The following is an 18,852-nucleotide window of genomic DNA, read 5'->3' on the forward strand; positions in this document are numbered from 1 at the left end:
TAAACAAGCAAAGCATGCTACAGCTGACCAGTAGGAACACTATCGAAAGTATGATACATGTGTGTGTGTGGGGGGGGGGGGGGTGAGCACCGATTAAATAAGTCATTAACATGTAGCACATAAAAGTAGCATCAAAAATGTGCATATAAATTAAAATTTGAATCATGAAAACAAACTGATAAGTTAGCAATGGTAAAAAATGTGGTATGGGAGCACTATGTGCACAAGTGTAGCTGCGCAGACAACAGAACAACCCAAAAGAATAATTGACTACACATAATGGTTTTGGAAAATCAAGGGCTAGCTGGTGACATGAGTGACTGCCGAAAATTCACTGAGTTAGCTTCTGCGACTATGCTATCGGGAAGATTATTCCATAGCTCTATGGCACATGGAAGTGCCGATGAGTTAAATGTGTCAGTATTACCGTAAGTGCATGTGAAGCTTAGGCTATTGTGTAGTCTACGTGGCATGTGCAGTGACACTTCTAGGCCTAAAAGATTTTGGTTAAATTGCTACTCGTATTTATGAAATAAGCACAAGAGGGCTTTGTCACGGTGATTACTTAACTGTGGTAGAGAAAGAGTTTGAGTGCTGGTTATAATTAAACAAAAAAACATGAAGTGAGCGGCTCTATATTGAACAGCTTCTAACATGGTAGTTAAATAGCTTTGAAAGGGGGACCAGATTGAAAAGGGAAATTCGAGTTGTGGGTGGACCAACGTTTGGAAAGTAAGCTTATGAATGAGAGAAGGTGAGTTTCGAAGGTTTCGGCGTAAATACCCCAATGACCTGGCTGATTTGGCGCACATGTTAGTAATATGGGGATTCCAAGAGAGGTTTAGAGTGAGGGTGATGCCGAGATACTGAAATGAAGAGACCTCAGATAGTCGGCTCCAATATGGACTACTATCCAAGTGCTGAATCAGATTATATGTATATATATATCAGTGTATCTACATTTTGGTTCTTATTATAAGTATTTTTGGAAGACCATCTGTATTCATGAATAAACAATGCATGTTTATGTATGAAAAGTATTTTGTTGTCACTTTATGGTCTATCTAAAAAAATTGCGGTAAATGTTTTACGACTTAGGTCAGTCTGAAGATTTTAAATTGGTAATAAAAAAATTGGGGGTGGGGAAGGGTTGCATTTTGTGAAAAAACTTCACCCCCAAAGGGTTCAAACATGCTTCAAAACAAAACGATTATTTACTTGAAATATTTGGCTTTAAGCTAGTCTCTGTCCTTATGAATGATCACTGCACAAATGATTCAACAAAACTGACATGTTCAGTATAAAAGCCTGGTTGGTGCAGTAGGCACGCGTTAAGTGCTGTTCCGGAAAATGAGGGAACCCGAGCCACTGTCAGCTGCTGCGCTCGGCATTTGAGCCACTGGTCTACGTCAACCTCATTTATGCACATATTATTTCATGTAGCAGCAAGAGCACTAAGCCGAGCTATAGTGCTAGCAACACATACCTCCGTGATTTTCTGTTTCGGCAGGCGTTCCTTTCTACACTTGTGTCATCCGTCTTACTTTCCTGACAGGTTGTACAGCCCAGTGTGCCCATTCGGAGTAACATGGGCACCATGTCTCTTGTTACGTTGGCTCCCACGTCTTCTGTACAGTCAGCACCGCAGGCGAGTCCTGATGTTACCTTTTGTTTCCAATGTGTGCTTGTGAAAATTTGCTTAGGATGTTGGGCAACATCATCAGTGGTCTTTGATGCTAAGGTTTGTGGGTGATTGATGGCATAAAGTGCACACATGTTGGAAATGTGCGGTCTGTGTGCCCTTGTGAAAAGAAAAAAAATTTCATTTGAGATACATAGAGAGCAATGTAGGACACAGAAGCTTTAATAGGTTGATGCACTGCCTCCTAAGCAGAGTGTCTCAGCTGCTGAAGTAATCTTAGTCTGTTTACCTAAAAGAAGAGCCAGATTAAATGCTCTAGTACTTGCATTTATATGTTGCTGGAGATACTCACAAATACAGAGAGTTCACCTTTCTATAATGGTTTCTCTATCATCCTGCTTCTCGTAAGAATGCACTTTGGTGCATGCAAGGGAAGTTGCTGCAGATCAATCAATAAAAGATTTCTAGAAGTTGTACCAAAAGGACTTGTATATAACTGACCAGTAGTTACAGGGAATTGAAACAATGTTTCAAGTCCCCGTTAATTGAACATTGGCTTCTGGTAGTGTCTTGGGTTATAGAGTAAGTTGGCACCTGATTAGAAGGACAGGACACATTCGTCTGTATTTACATTGTATTCGCAGAATATTTTCAAGTACTTGAGCAGTGTCTAAGCCTATGTATAGCATTGGCAGAAATTTTCTGGCAGCAGCATATTGGCATTGCTACTAGTCTGTGCTTAGTCCCTCAAAATAGACTGCCCGTATCTCTTGAACCCAACACTGCAAGGAACTGCTGCAAGGAGTTTCTGCAAGGAACTGCTTTCTTTTTAGAATGCACCAACTCCTGTAAATATGTTACACCCCTAAATATAGAAGCAAAGCTCTACGTGGAACTTTCTTGTCCTTTTAATTACTCTTTTTTTTTTACCTCTATTACTTTCGATTTGCATGATGATGACTCTTGAACAGAACAGAGGTAATTGAAGACTTGAAGGCAGGGGTAATTCGAGGTTGCTTGGGGAGGCCTTTGTCTTGCAGTGGACATAAACGTGAGCTGATAATAATGACTCCTCAACGGTGATTTAAATTGGACACTGGGACACTGTTCGCAGACATTTATGAAGTGTTTCAATTACTGGTCATGCCCTGCTATTGTTTAGGCTCAATTAATGAAATTTCTGCTTAAACATCAAGGCATTTCCCACTCCCCCTATTGATGCATGTTATTGGTGCCAGGTGGAAAACAAGTAGCGATATTAATCGTATTGCGGCAGTTTGTGCACCTGTCAACATCATTGTGAATGCCTTATGCAGGTGGTGGCAACAAGTCAGCCTGCATCACTTCACGGTTCCAGCCTAGCCACTGGCGGCTCAGGCATTCACCCAATTTTTACAGTGGTGTCAGGCAAGAGTCCCCTGTCAGTGGCACCAGCATCCACAGTGCCAAGCATAGGACTACCCCAGAATAGGCTTGGTTAGTGGGCACTTTGTTTCTTGGGTTTCGCATCACGGAGTGAAACATTGTTACAGGAACTCAATGTACAGTAAAAGCCTGCTTACAGTAAACATGCCATCCATAATGAAACTTCTTAATCGGATAGCTTTCTTTGGCTCTTTTGCCCATTTTCGCTGCTGATACAAAGCTGCCATCACAAAGCCTGCGCGCTCTCGCACAGCTGAACTGTAGGGCACGTCTGTCACCGAACCCTATCTTTGAGATGCATGCGCAAGAGCTTTGACGGGGCTGTCTGAAGGTTTGGATACTGTGGTGGAACGCTCAGAAAAGACAGCCCTCTTCTTCTCCTGGCACCCTCTTCCTGTGTGGCTGCGGAAGAGGAGGATGGCAGTTCCTTTTCACACCAGTGCTTGCGTTGCCGCAGACAACACACATATACGAGGCGGCTTACTTGTATGGCCACTTATATATTACTGCTACCATTGTGCTGGTTAATGGCTCTGTTCTCTAAAAAATTAGGCAATGAAATGACAAATGCAACGTAAATATCCTCACTGGAACATATATATGCCTTGAAGTGTGTCATTCCTTTAATAATGTAAATAGCATAAAAGCATTGAGCTATTCGCTTACATTTGACAGTCAATGTCGATGAATCCCTGCGCATATTTGAACAAACTTATTCTGTTCTTCTGCACTGTCTGTTCTGTAAGTCACGGGTTTCTTTGTAGAACTTGTTTCTTTATTGTTTCTTTATTGTTTGTTTCACGGATTCTCTCCGTGTAGGGGGCAGAGGTAAAGGCAAAATGCCTGACAGAGCCTCTGCGCCCCTACAGTTCAAGGCAGCATGACATATCATTCACATACATATTTGTCGAACATATCTTTTACAGCACACAGCGACGAAAAATTCAATTATTCAGAACACATGTCTCCAAAGCATTACTTTTGATTCAACGGGATAGATTTCGAAAAAGCAGAAGATACATACGCAATAAGTATTACATAACAATAAAATTGGCTTACACCAGAAGTCAACAAAGAAAATAAAACCATAGAATCACTTGCTCGAAAATAAATAGCACATACAGTAAGTAGATCAGTACATAGAAACATTTCAGAAAAAAAAAACGAAGGTTTAGACTGTTACACAATATAAATGCCGAAACAATGGCAAACATGAGTTATAAGAGCTGAGAAAAATCTGTAACATAACTGAGGTTACATGTGTTACCAAGGATGAGCAGTGAATTGTGAAGCAGTAATTTGTGAAGCAGTTTGACATGCAACACCCTCTTCCACAAGACTTCTTGCGTAACGAATTTTAATGAAATTTTGCAGGATGATTTACCTTCTTGTCATTAGAATGCATCTTAAATTTCATCATCCTGGCACAAACAGAAAACAAATTATGATCAGTATTGAACAGTTAAGTGCGTCAGTTTAGGAAAACTATCATTTTAAAAACAATAAAGATGTAATAATTTTTGTTGAGTAGATACCTTCTAGGTGGCCTAAAATACAGGATAAAGGCAGCCACTTTCTTTCTTTTTTGCTGTGGCGTGTGTAAATATATTGCTACTTGAAAACTAAGTTTGTTTCTTTGTTTCTTGTGTTGTCACCTTAATGTCAAATATCTGATGTTTTCATTGTGTTAGAAGAAATGTAGAAACCTGAAAACTACTTTATTTTGTTCTTGAGAAAATTTCATTATAGAAACCACCTTGAAAGCAGCTCTTGACAAAGCAGTTTGGAAACAATAATTTCTCTAAAAGTGTTGCTTGGCCCAAAAGTGCAAATTTAGAAAAATCAGTTTAAAGATTGCAGAAGATGCAATTTTACGCCATGAAAAATAGTAATTAATCAAAGGCCCCTTACTGCATAAGTATGGCCCTCTTCTTCAACACGACACTGCTCAGCAGCAGTAACTTGAAGTTGTCTTCTCTTTTTTTCAGCTCTAGAGTCGTCAAGTTCCCTCGTCTATGTTTGTGAAATGCTTCCCTTAGTTGTTTGCTGCACATGCGTCAACGTCTAACTCCACAATCCAGCTCCAGCTCGTTGAGTACCCTCTCGATGCCGCATGCGCCCTCATTCAACTCTAGTGCAGCCGGCACTCCATCACAGCTGCAGTCTCCAGCGTCCTCAGGAATGCGAACTCTGTCGTCAAGCACCTCGAACGATGTGCAAAGACATCTGGCTCCATCTGCCTGTTACATACACACTAACTCTTTTGCAATGTCTCTACTGAAGGCTGGAAGGTGGGTTCTTGGCACTAACGGCATCTTGGCATCAACCAGCGCTTTATGCCGATTTTACTCCGAGTATTCACCGATTGTAATTCGATCAAAGCCCACCAATCTGAGTTTCAGTGTTAGGTTGCCGGTAAATCCAGACTTGCCATGATTGGAAACATGTCATTTTTTGCTGTCTTTTTTCCAAGCAGTTTCAGGTTCGGTTTACCGCTCAATCATGACTTGCCAAAGCCAAAAATGTTGCTTTTTTTCTGGCACTTTTTCTGCACATTATGCTGCAGCCTCGCTGAGTCTTTTAATGGCTAAAAAGTGCAAAAAAACATTTTTCAAACGAGGGTGCTTATTCTGCATTCAGTTTCTATCATGCTCTGCGGCAATTTGACAACAGCGTTCACTGCACTTTTGACGACAAGTGCACGCCACTGTCACCTAAAAAAAGTCCACTTCTTTCTTTTCTACAGTGCACATAGCAACTAAACTTGGTGAGGAGCTTCTTTATTAGTTGAGGCCAACACAACATAAATCTAAATATGTGTATTTTTGCTGAAAGTCGCAATTTTAGCTGCAAATCTCCCTGATGCACTTGAACATTTGAATAAAATAAAATTTTAACGGCCAGCTTTGCTCTTCTGATGGTCGATAACCCTTGTCGTTTTTGGCAATGTGGGTAATCTGCTAATAGCCCACTGCAACCAAGGATGGTCAAATGTATGCAGCCTAATGTAAGGGCTTATGCTGGTTGTCACTTTAGGTTTAACTATTTTTCCAACCTGCCGTGGTTGCTTAGTGGCTATGGTTTTGGGTTGCTAAGCACGAGGTCATGGGTTTGAATCCCAGCCACGGCAGCCGCATTTTGATGGGAGCAAAGTGCAAAAACACCTGTGTACTTCGATTTAGGTGCTGCATGTTACAGAATCCCATGTGGTCCAGATTTCCGGAGTTCCCCACTACGGCTTGCCTTACAATCAGATTGTGGTTTTGGCACGTAAAAGCCTCACAATCAGATTGTGGTTTTGGCACGTAAAACCTCATAGTTATTTTTAAGCTATTTTTGCAGAGCCAAAGCCAGTAATGCATGATTTTGCCAGTGATGGTTTGCTCTTTTAGTGGTAGGCAAAAGGTTGCCGTACTGCGACTGCAATCATTGTTGTTCAAGCTGTTTACATCCTTTTCTTGTAATCTGTTTTCAGGAAAACAGTAACTTGTAAGCCATACAAACTGGTTCCACTGTACTGTCTGTTCGTTGCCATACTTTTTGTTAAGTCACACATGTGGGAATGATGTAAGCTGATTCTTCTTGTTTTCTTTCTCATTTCAACTGTACAGCAGGCGCATCACGTCTTGTGACAACAGCATCTCCAGCAGTGCAGCCAACAAGTGTCCAAGTGGCGGGATCAGTGACTCGTCCAATAACAACGACTGTGGCCATTCAGCCACCTACTATGTCTGTGCCAACGGGTATGCGACTGCTTTCTTAGAAAAGCTGTAGAAGAACTTGAACGAAGTTCTTTTTTTTTTAAGCGCTGATATCATCGATGATAATATGCACCAGTAAATGTGCCAGCTTAGCATAAATGATAGCTCTTCTGTCTAAAGTGCTTGCTCATTTTCGTTTAAACTTAGCGCACAGCACGCATATGATGTTGGGCTTCGTTTAGCATCATGTTTAGGTACAGCATTTAACCTTTCTATGCAGAATAAGTAAGGACTACATGTAATGTAAATGTAGGGATGTGCAAATAGCAATATTGGAGACCGAATCAATTTGAATTGAATATGAACAGTCATTTCCACTAGTGTTGTACAACAATGTTCACATCCTAGTATTCACGCCAGCAAGTGTCTATCATAACATAGTATCCATGAAGCGTTGTTTACTTGAAGGGGGATAAGGCACTTGAAAAAACTTTTTAAGTTTTTTACTCAATTTGACTGAAATTTGCACAGTTCGTGTATCTTTGCTAGCTGATTTCAAAAATGCAATTTAGTGCTTTAATGCAAAAATGCTGATAGTTTGTTTACTAAATGGCCGCAACAGTATATCTATCTCACTTCCACCCTAATTATATGTTTTATCACACGCAGTCGACGACTTCAAATACAGTTAAGCGTCGATATAATGAAGTCAGTAAAATCGTCACTTTACATTGTTATATTGAAATATTGTTATGTTGAAATTTGATCTTTTCGTGCAAATAAGCACAGTGGCAGAGTGATTTTTCTTACACAAAAGGGGCTGTAAAATTTTCTGAATTGTCGGGCAACCGAAAAAAAAAAACAATGAATTTCAATGAAAAAAAAATTGTATTTTATTGAATTTGGGTGTCAGAGATACGCACCTGCTTCCCTTGCGCCCCATCCTCTAGCAAGCACTTGATCACGTTACCGTGCACTCACACCCCCTTGCGTGCAGAGATGGTGTTTATCACCCCACCATCCTTATCAGCTAACCCTTGCATGCTTTCCGTCGCATCCACAGCATACGATGTGTGGGGTGTGATAGGATCTTACTGCACATAAACTTTGCATAGAACATGACGGCGAGAGGGTCTTGCATTTAGTACTAATATCAGTACACGTGTTTATCGCTGTTATTGCAGCCACACGAGCTAGGGATAATTGACCACAACAAAAACACTAAATCAGGTACTGAAGCAACGCACACTCGAATTACTGCACCACATGGAGTGTAGAATGAACCAATATGAATGTCTAATGCGCTATGCCAACACCACTTGTTTGACACTTATGAATCCTGAAATTGGGCCGCGCATGCCATGAGATTTCGGAGGCCAATTCGCCTCTACTGGCACAGCACGCTGCTCCGCTTCAGCGGCTGCTCTCTGTCATGCAGCGCAAAACTTGAGAGGTGCATTCACAAGCAGCTGCATGTAATTAAACTATTTGACCATCTGCATCCACGGCTCTTTACATTTATTGCCTTGGTATTCCTTCTTGGCGGTAGTGAAATTTCGTTATATTGAAATCGTGTAGAAGATGTGAAAGATGTTAATAATGTGTAAGATGTCATGAAAAGTTAAATGCTTCGTTACAGTCGCTGACGGACTTTTTCGACACCAAAAATTCGGACTTGATGGACATCCTAGACTTCATAAACGCACAGCGAGGGTTCCCATAGAGCTAATGCATTTTTGCGACCGATTTTTCAGACGACTCTAGGCCCCAAAGTTCGATTTTCCGGACTAAATTGCTTGTTCCGAGCCACGCTACCTGATCTTGGGAGCCGCCATGTTTGATTTTCCGCTGGCTTGGCCTGGCTTAGCTTGGCTTCCAGTAGCCCGCTTTATAGCCTCCATGATTGTGAGGCGCACTCTCTGGTCTCAGGCCAAGTCTGCTCTTCCTTGGCTGACAAAACGCTTCATGGGACAGCACTTTTTCTTGTTTCTTTCTTTTTTCGGTCAGCACTATCGTCATAATCACATAATGCGAGATGCATTTCTTTTTTTAAACTTTCGGCTGTTTTTTGCTCATGGTTTGTCTACAAAGCAGGTGTGTCTCGGAGATGTTGCATCTTTGTGTGTGTTTGTGCAGCTTCACATTTGTGTAATCGGCACTACCTCATGTGCCTTCAGGAGGACCAAGGGGTGCGAAAAAACGTGGCTCATTTCTTCAATCTCCATGGCGATCTTTGCCAGTGGCAACGCTCTTGTCAGACTGTATACGAAGACGATTTCACTCTTCACAAATCCAAGAAATTCTTATCACCTCCAAGTGTAGTATGAGGCAGGGCATTATTAGATTTTTTATAGTCGCTGTAAGCCTAATAAGTTTAATTTTGGGGGGTGAACAAGCTTTTCAGACTGTCCAAAGTTTCAATTTTTTTTCGTTCCCCGCGAGGTCTGCAGAATCGGTTGACGACTGTATATCAATAATTTCGTTGCATTGAAGTTCGTTATATTGAAGTTTAACTGTATTCAGAGCTATTCGAGAAATAAATATTTGGGCTTACAAATAGTGACTAGTATTTGATTTGAAAACCGAATTGGATAGTACAATATTTGATTCATTATTTGAATGCTTCAAATATTTAAGCATCGTTATCTAAATTTTGTCTGTTATTCCCCGCAAGAGTTCAAATCGGCATGCTGTCTTCTCTGCACCATGTGTTTTGCCCTCGACAGAAGGCGTGCTGAAATATAGTAGACTTTTGGGAGGGAGGAGGGGTGCTCAAAATTTCTTCAAATAACGCACATATCTAATTTATTCTGTGCAAAACAGGCAGTATTGCATCCAAACACAGTATTAAACAAGTTGCGCCACAAAGTGGTAATTTTGAGTGAACATCGAGCGCGAAATGTGTGTAGGGGGAGCACATACAGAAGAGCCATGCGAAATCTCTATCTTTATGCATTCTTTTTTTCCCCCACAAACTTGGCACCTAATCACCAATACTAAACAGCAGGTCATCTTGAGTAGTGACTTAAGATGTATGAAAAAGTTTTTTAAACATTATTATTTTTGCTAGAATAAACTTGGGCTTGTTTGTGCATCTTTGATATAATGATAGTGTCCTGTGGTGTCATTTCTGCCTCTGTCCTCATTTTCATGTGTATGTGTCGTTTTTTTTTTATTTGTTGAAGTTCTTTTGTTAGTTTCTCTGATTATTGGGCATTATCTTGGCGTGCACACTTGTAGGCGTTGCGCTGCAGAGGGGTGAGTAAATTGCAACATATCTAAAGGAGCTGTGCCCACGTCCAGTTTCAGTTGTCAAGACACGCCCTGAGGATGCTTCCAAAGACGACCGACGCTATGTGCCGGGGACCAAGGTGTTTGGGCCCACGTCCCTGGTGGGATCAGCAGCAGGCATGCATGCTGGTGCCGGCCTGGAGGCAGCAGCTACTGTGTCAGAGCCCACGGGGAACCTCTTTGTGACCGGCGCAGCAGCAAGGAACCTCACCACAACCATTTCTTCCGGGTCAAGCAACATCCCGACAACTGCGTCACCACTGCCTGCTACTGTTGTCATTTCCGACACCCGGACAGACAGGTAAATAAAATTTAGTTTCACGTATAGAGGAAAAAATAACACAGGTGGCTCATGGGTCATCCTTAGATGACTGATTTAGCTTCGCTTGAAGTGTGCTGCTGCTATTTTGAGAGCGGGGTCATTCTGTAGTTATTGTGCACCACAGTTCTAAGACAATATGCTTGCGCAACACATCTGTGCATTGCATCTGCACAACTCGTCTGTGCAATTTTTTGCAAAGCGCTTCAGAATACTGCACATGGAATCTTTACTGTGCGACATTTACTGTGCTGTACCGAATCTTTAAATGGTATTTTTTGGAGTTTCATGTTACATGAATGCTCCTCACTCATGTACTCTGACGTTCATCTCCCGAACGGTGACCATCAGGACAGGGGAGGAGAAGTGAGACCCTGTTGAGCTCGGCGATAGGGGCACCCCTCAGGGATCGTTCTTGTCGCCCCTGCTCTTCAATCTGGCTCTCCTGCCCCTGCCCGATCTACTCAAGCAAATCGAAGGCGTGGACCACGCATTCTACGCCGACGATATTACGGTGTGGACGGCCCGAGCCGGGTCCGATGCCTGATGTAGGAAGTTTTGCATCGGGCAGCAACGACCGTGCGCGAGTACGCAGAGTCGTGCGGACTGAGCTGCGCTCTCCAGAAATCAGAGCTGCTCATGATCCAATCGGGAAAATCCCAGAAGGAGCTGTCGCCGAATGTGATCATCACCATCGACGAAATGACCATCAAGCCAACACAGCAGATTAGGATTCTCGGCCTACTAATTCAGAGCGATGGGAAGGCACACGCCGCCATCACAAAGATCAAGACTACAACCGAACACATACTTGGTATGATTCGGAGGGTATCCAACAGAAACCGAGGCCTTAAAGAGGACGACGCCATGCGCCTGGTACGCGCGTTCGTCATGTCGCAGGTTACCTACTCCGCCCCGTATCTCCGGCTGACGAAGGCGAATACACCCTAAACACTATGCTTCGTAAGGCAACGAAGCAAGCAGTTGGCATGCCCATATACTCGTCCACGCCAAGACTGTGCCCACAACACGGTGGAGGAGCTCATCGAAGCCCACGTCTCTAATCAGAGAATCTGGCTCAGTCACACGGAACGCGGACGAGCCGTCCTACGCAAGATAGGATGGCAGATCGAGCCAGCACCCATCAAGGCAGCCCTTCTGGAAGACTGGAAGACGACCATTCAGACAAAAACCTCTTCCCCAGAACATGTACAGGGTAAGTACAAAGAGAGGCGCGCCGCGCAGGCCAAAGCCATAGCCCGGAAGCTGGAAGAGAACCCCAGGGTCCTCTACGCAGACGCCTCGCTCCGAAAACACAGTGACCATGCAGCGGTGGTGGTTACGTCAAAAGACAGGCTGATCGTCAGTGCGTCCCTGAAGACAACAGACCCCACAGTTGCCGAAGAAGCGGCCGTGGCCCTCGCACTCGCAACTCGAGCGTGGACACCGTAGTCACCGACTCAAAGACAGCCTATGGAAGCTTCCGCATGGGGGTAATCTCCTCCGTGGCTCGAGCCATTCTATCCAAGTGCAAGCCTTCGGAAAGAGCCATAGCACTCATGTGGGTCTCGGCTCACTCGCAGGTAGCAGGCAACACCATCGCCGACTACTATGCCCGAGAAATGTCAATCCGAGCCGAGCACGAGCCGGAAGAGCTACCCCACCCGGTTACCAGCTTTCGGGACATTACCTGGATGTACCGAGAGGAAAGGTGCAGACTTCCAGAACCGCACTCGAAACTCACCAGGCAACAACAGACGATCCTGCATTGAGCGCAGGCAGGATCGCTTGCCCATCCTGTACTGGTGAACCGCATGTACCCTGCGGAACTCGATATGCTCTGTCTTTTTTGCAGAAGAGAAAAGGTCACCCTGCCGCACGTCTTGGCAGAGTGCACAGAACTCAAGACCCCTCCTCCTCCCCTTCCCACCAACACCCCCAATACCCAACCCTTCGAGCGATGAGAGACCTTGTTATCCAGCCCCACTCTACCGATTCAGCTCGCACTGACGGATACGGGCCAGGAGCTGCTGGGAGCATAGGGGTCCAGTAACTAGGGAACCACCCCATCAGGTGCCTGTGTGCATCAATTTATTTCGGGCCTAGTAAATGTTGCTTCATCATTCAACGTACAATTTTCCCCTCCTCCAAACGGTTGGCTCCCCCACATGATGCACACATGATGATGCAACTCTGTGTCGCATTTGACCAGCTGTGATGAGAGATGGTGTGCGTGTGCCAATGCTAGCGCCATTAGACAGTGTGGATAACTTGGGTTCTAGAGGAACTTGCCTTCTGCTCTATGGCTTCAGGGCATCGGCACACACGAACTAACTGTGTCCTTCTTGGTGTACTTCATGGATCCGTCTTGCGAAAGGCTTCCCATTCGGCTTTGGCAATTTGTCAGTGAATTTGACATATCTTGACGGCACTTCTTGTATGGGCGTTCTGTGGTGTAGGCATTTATACTTACTGCTTTACACAGCTAAGCACCCATTTTACTCAGTCGGGAAACATGGCAGCACATGTCAAATTGAGAGCAAATTACTTAACCCTTTGAGGGTCAATGACATAAATATACGGCACCGCGAACAAGTCCAAAAATGGTCGATGCTGTATATTTACGGAGCCATCTGTACGGTTGAAAAGTGCGCCAATTTCCTAACTTTTTGCTTTCTGTCATGTGCTGCCACTATGTGGGAATACAGGGAATTTTTTTTTGCACGCCTTCCTCTCTTGGTTTTCGTTGCAAGGTTTGTTTTAGAGCTAGTTTGCTCCCGTGCATCCATATACTACCACTTGCACATTGGCGAATGGGCGGGCGGGCGGGCAGCAGTTCGGGTTTTGTTCCGCAAGCGGTTTCGGCTTCTTGCGCTTGCAAAACTGATGGCTATCTCGTTACTAATCGCTCAAAAGGCGACCGCCTCTCTCTCGCTCGTTTAGTGCTCACAGGGGTGCGCATAGGAAGTTTGCCGCCGTGCGTACGTTTCTGTTGCTTCTCTCTCTCTCTCTTTTTTTTTTTGACACTAGCGTCACCTGATTGCCTCTGGTTGGCGATAAAATGAAGATTAGCGAAAGTTTGACACACGTTGTGCTTTTTTGACGGCCACACAACCACACAGTTTTCCTGAGTGTGCGCACCTACGCAGTTTCATTATGCTATGGAGTTACATATTGGTGTAAGTGCAGGAACATTCGATTCTCGTGTGCGCATTTTCAAGGCCTTGAACTATGTGCATAAATATGCATCAAATTTTTAGTTCTTATAAGTTTATTTCCTTTTTTATTGTTGTTATTCATGAATGAAGAGTACATATATATACCAACGCAAAATATGTTTTTCTCACTTTACAGTCACCCTAGAAAAATTGCGGTAAATTTTTTTTCGAAATAAGTCGCTGAGAACAATTGGATCCTGCAATAAAAGAAATCACATCTGCAGCTATCTGTGCCAAAAGAGCTTGGCCTTGCATGACATCATTCTTTATTACACATGTATCTTGCTGCCTTGGCATCAATCCACATCAACTGCGTCTGAAGTTTTGGAGGCTACCACCCAAGCTGAGGGTCTCTCTGGGTAGAAGCAGCCTGCCTGTTTAAACTCTCTGGCAGAATTTGCATTAGAAGTAATAGGACTGCAGAAATTTCCTTCATTATCCAGGATTTTTAGTAAACTAGATGAAATGATCAAAGGGTGAATTATGAAAACGCTTTTGTACTTATATTTAGGGGCACATTAAAAAACCCCAGGTGGTCAGAATTACTCCTTAGTCCACCACTATGGCATGCCTTATAATTATATTGTGCTTTTGGCAAATAAAGCCTCAGAATATAATTTTTTATTTAAATAGACAAAGCTTTACCTTATCATGCTTCATGGCATTCCTGTGGTCAAATCTCTGTTTTAGTCTTTGTTACTGAGACTACTGCATACACTAGCGCAGTCATAGCAGAGCAAAGCAAAAATTGGGCCAGAGGCTGCTCAAATGGCACAGCTATTAGCATGCTTCGTGTGGGACCACTGTTGTGGAATGCTTCTAAGCACCCTTTTTTATAGTGCTGTGTAGGACACTGCTATGTGCACTCACATGTTAGCTTATACCACACTTTGACACCCTGCTTCACATAGCCCTCTCAGAGCTGGTCATAACTAGCAATGGAACCATATTCTTGACCTGTCTTTTCCTGTTAAAGCTGATTGACTAAATCAGCAGAAGTTGACATTACTAAGAAGGCTTGTTGGAGGGCATGCTTACCATCATTGCCGTCTTCATTTCTCACAGTCATCCAGTGTGTCGGTTAGACACGTAGCACAAATCAAGTGCTAGTGCATCTGATTCACTTTGTTAAGGTGTAGTGCTAAGTGATATGACACATATGTGAGAGCACAGTCGATCAGTCAATACAGCGCCGGGCGCAAGTAAGTGAGCAAATTACATAGCCATGTTTTGACCAGTATCTATTACTCTTTCAGGCCAGCGCAGTTGCAGGGTGCGGCTGCAACACCATCATATGCAGTACCAGCGACGTACTTGTACGAGTCGTATCCGATCCAGGGTGCCACCATTACAATGCATCCATATGCAGCAGCTACCCCCGCAGGTGTCACACCTGTCTTTCCTGTGACGTCAGCGCGACCCAGTCGTGAGTCCTTTTGCATTTGTTCTCCATTTGTAAATCCTTGGCCACAAGCCATGTCGTGCTGAATGTGTCAGCTGTCATCAAGCTAAGCAGCCATGTGCTTGGTTGCAATATGGGTGAGTGGGAACCAACCTGGGAATGCTGAGAGCTCACAGCTCCCCCCTATGGCGTGGAATAGTTTCGATTGCAGTGTCCACGGCAGCAGATGTTCCTCCTCCCAACCCTCAGCCTTAATTATGACGCGCACATTGTGTGGAGTTAAATAGATACAGCAGCACCAGGCCAAGCATACATTCCAAGTGTTCCGTGTAGTTATACTTTTTTGTAACCCTGATAACCCCTTCATTCTTTATTGCTGCATCGCGAGCCTGATCCCTTCATTCTGCCACATCTCTATTCGTGTTGCCAGCTTCTGAGAAGTTACCTGCAGCCACTTGCAAGGCGTCTGCTAAAGATGTTAAAGCAGCTTGTGGCATCACGAAGCAGCTGCTACCAAGGGCATCACTTACACAGCCAGAGAAAGGGTGCTCAGGTCTTCATGGCAGTTTACGAGATCACTGTAGTGTGTCGAGTTGTAACACTTAGTCTCCACATTGTCAAACATCTCTGTGGGGTCTTTTGAACACGTAGCTGTGTAGAGAAGAGTACCAACCATGGCTTGCTCTCCTAACCAACTTGCCAACTACCTGAAGCAAAATCTGCGTCTGGCACAGGATGCTCATGGCCGGACGTACAAAGAAGAGGAATTGCAGAAAAAAAATTGCCTCCTCTCAGAACTACATGGCGCGTTTGACTTTGGAAATGCTTGAAGGCACGTGATGGTGCATCTCTCACATTGGTGACAGAAGTGTGGCTGTCGTAACTGACAACAATTTCTGCTGCACCGCCAATTTCAGAGGCCATGGCCTGACGAACATGAAACCATGGCGAACACGGACAACGGAAGCGAGAGTACGCTCACGGCAAGTTCAAAACTTGTATGTCCTGCTGGTAAAACGGAACAAATACTTACGCTGAAAGCTCTCATGGACAGTGTCTAGCAGACATCTTTGAGCTAATGATGCACCTTAGAGGAAAACTAGAATTTCCTGTCATCGTTCAGCATTATTTTGGGCCTTTTGGATGCATTTTGTAGCAAAACACTTTATTTGTTGCATTTAGTGTTGCTGCCTGTAATAGAAAAACGGAAAAATTTCACCTGCATTTGCTAACCATCCCTCCTTGCCTCTTGTTGTACCATAGGAGTGGTGTACAGTAGAACCTCGTTGATATGATCTCATTACGTACGATTTCCAGGCGCCAACGTTTGCAATCAAGGACATCAAAAAACGACCCAGTATAGTTACGCTTATTTTTTACTGGTTCCTACGTTCCCGAAAAACATGATTTTTCGGCATCAAACTGCAATCGTATGATATTTCTTTCGGCTGCTAGATCCCATGCAAACAAGAAAATGCACGAGACATGCACGCACGATCAAGAACAGTACCGTATTTACTCGCATAATGATCACACCCCTGAATTTTGTCGTCAAAATTCAATTTTTTTTCTTTCCTGTGTATTGATTGCACCCTGAACTTGTTGCAGCGATATGTCGTGTGCCAAGTCTAGCTAAGGATGACCACGCTTACCATCTGTCAAATGCTACATGAACGACTCTTGGAGACATACCAAGCGGTCTGCACGTACCCAACATACTTAAGCAGATGCCCCATTTCATTCCTTTCATCACTTCCTGCACTTCCATGAAAAACAAAAACTACAACCAAACTTGCCTCACCTATACTATTTGTAGGCTTCATAATGGTTTTGGTCAACAACAACAACATAAAGGGTGCCTTTCGATTCTTCTCGTCTACACTCGTGGGCACGCAACAAATCGTGAGCAGCAATGATAGGGGCTACATTTACTCTGATACGTTAGAAGTGTACCCAATTTATATGCCGATTGTTGTAACGCACCTAAGCTATTCGCCCACCCTTAGCGGAAACGTGCCGTATTAGGTAGCAGTGAAGACAAATGCCGCAGTTTCTGCAGCATGCCCGCCATGTGTTTCTATGTCACTGGCAGCTAAGCGCGCCCATCTCTGTTTCTGTCCCCTCAAAGTGGACATGGCTACATTATAATTATTGTCGCAAACTTGCTGATATTAACGATATTATTCATTACTGATATGGAAGAAACTGTTTCAATGTGCATAATGTACTCAAGAGAAGAAAAATAATCCCGTTCGGCGTGTTTGACTTGCTCTGCCGGCCACCATTTTTGTTTTCGTGTCCGGCACTAACAGCGGCAGCCACCTGCTTGTTCACCCATCGTCATCCCGCAATAAATGTGGGATGAAAAAAGAAAATGTTTCTTTTTGTGGGATATTTAACCCGCCTAATGATTGATTGCACCCCTGAATTTGCATCAATTTTTTTGACAAAGAAGTGCGATCATTACGCGAGTAAATACAGTACGTATATAGCTGCCTGCCATGGCAGCTCAACCACAATACACGCCTGCCCATCTCACGTGATAATGCTCGCGTGCACTCAGCTTCTTGTTCCGGTACCAGCGATCTCCTCTTGGGTCATTGCATGCCGTATTCACATCTATTGCTGCCAAACCTATTGTGATAAGCATTTAGCCTATCTGTTTTGCAGTGCCTGGGGCATAGTACTGTTGGTGGTGCACTGCACGCTTTTAGTTTTTAGTAGGCGATAATCCAAATGTGCCATCATTCCCTGCTCTGGGCGGCGTGATGTGAGCATCATGTATTGCTTGTCATCCCTCACCAGCTCGATTTCATTTCAGTTTCCTGTGGCCGTCTCTAAAGGCCAACTGCAACGAAATTTTTGACCGCGTAAAAAGCCTAGTTTTAAATAGTTTAGACATGCAGTAGGCTCTGTGAAAAATCTTACGCTTCAAGTGCACCTCAATCCGTCACAAAGAGCTTGCAAAAATTGATGTTTTTCATGCCAAAACTGAAAAAAACTATGCCATTATCACCCGGTGGAAGTGACATACAGCGAAGGATGTGGAGAACCAGCGCCCATGCTGTCTGCTTTCCTTGCTTGTATTCCGTTTGGATCTATCAATGAGCAGGTCCTGCAGTGGGCTGTGACAAGGTTGTTGTGCACCTGCGATGTTCTTTTAATGTGAAGTATTCTCCGAGTCCAGCCGGTTTTCTTTATCTGGTTGTCTACGTTCAACAGCAGGGCCGCGATGCGTTCTGCTTCCACTCGAAGGAGAGCATATTGGCATGGCCAAGCTAATGCATGGAGCAGTTATGCTAAATTGGCGAAAATTGTACGCTCTACAGTCTTGTGTGGCTGGCACGGGAATAGAACATGTCCTATCACACGCTGCAGCAACTGGAACAGGATGCATCGTGTGCTAGCTTGGCTGACCAGCATGCTGTTTGGGTTCACTGAAGCAAGTGTGTTGCATTTGCGCCTTCGACAAACAAATAAGCGCACGCTCACCGTGCACTTGTCTGCTAGCGCTGCTGCAGGTCACGTTTAAAGTGCAGGATAAAATTTTAGCGATCTTAGCATCTTCAGCCATTGGCCACTGTCTGGCATGCTGGAAGCGCCGGACTTGTTGATTGATGAGACTGACCAGACAACTACCGCCATCTGTAGTGAACGGTGATAATTAGCTGTGGCTTGGCACGACCGGACTAGAGAGGCACGGTGCTAAGTGTGCATAAACTCGTGGCCAGACAGGCCAGGCTGCAGCTGTTATAAATATTCGCCCATTTCACTGTGGCGACATTGCATTCCTGTATGGCTTGCCGCCAAATCTACACGTACATGGTTGCTGCGTCGCATTCTTCTTCATGACA

The 18,852-nt window shown here is 44.1% G+C and overlaps 1 protein-coding gene across 3 annotated transcripts in view; it reads left to right on the forward strand.

The window, feature by feature from the left end:
• Nucleotides 1-18,852, forward strand: part of LOC135914650 (histone deacetylase complex subunit SAP130-like) — a 612,247-nt gene that overhangs the window by 522,068 nt on the left and 71,327 nt on the right. For all 3 annotated transcript variants that reach the window (XM_065447584.2, XM_070532047.1, XM_070532046.1), the window contains exons 10-14: nucleotides 1,556-1,648; nucleotides 2,959-3,118; nucleotides 6,679-6,810; nucleotides 10,072-10,360; nucleotides 14,853-15,022. In XM_065447584.2, coding sequence (XP_065303656.1) covers nucleotides 1,556-1,648; nucleotides 2,959-3,118; nucleotides 6,679-6,810; nucleotides 10,072-10,360; nucleotides 14,853-15,022 — 844 coding nt within the window. The remainder of the gene's footprint in view (nucleotides 1-1,555; nucleotides 1,649-2,958; nucleotides 3,119-6,678; nucleotides 6,811-10,071; nucleotides 10,361-14,852; nucleotides 15,023-18,852) is intronic.

The sequence above is a fragment of the Dermacentor albipictus genome, chromosome 1 (assembly GCF_038994185.2).
Source record: "Dermacentor albipictus isolate Rhodes 1998 colony chromosome 1, USDA_Dalb.pri_finalv2, whole genome shotgun sequence".
Classification (NCBI taxonomy): Eukaryota; Metazoa; Arthropoda; class Arachnida; order Ixodida; family Ixodidae; genus Dermacentor; species Dermacentor albipictus.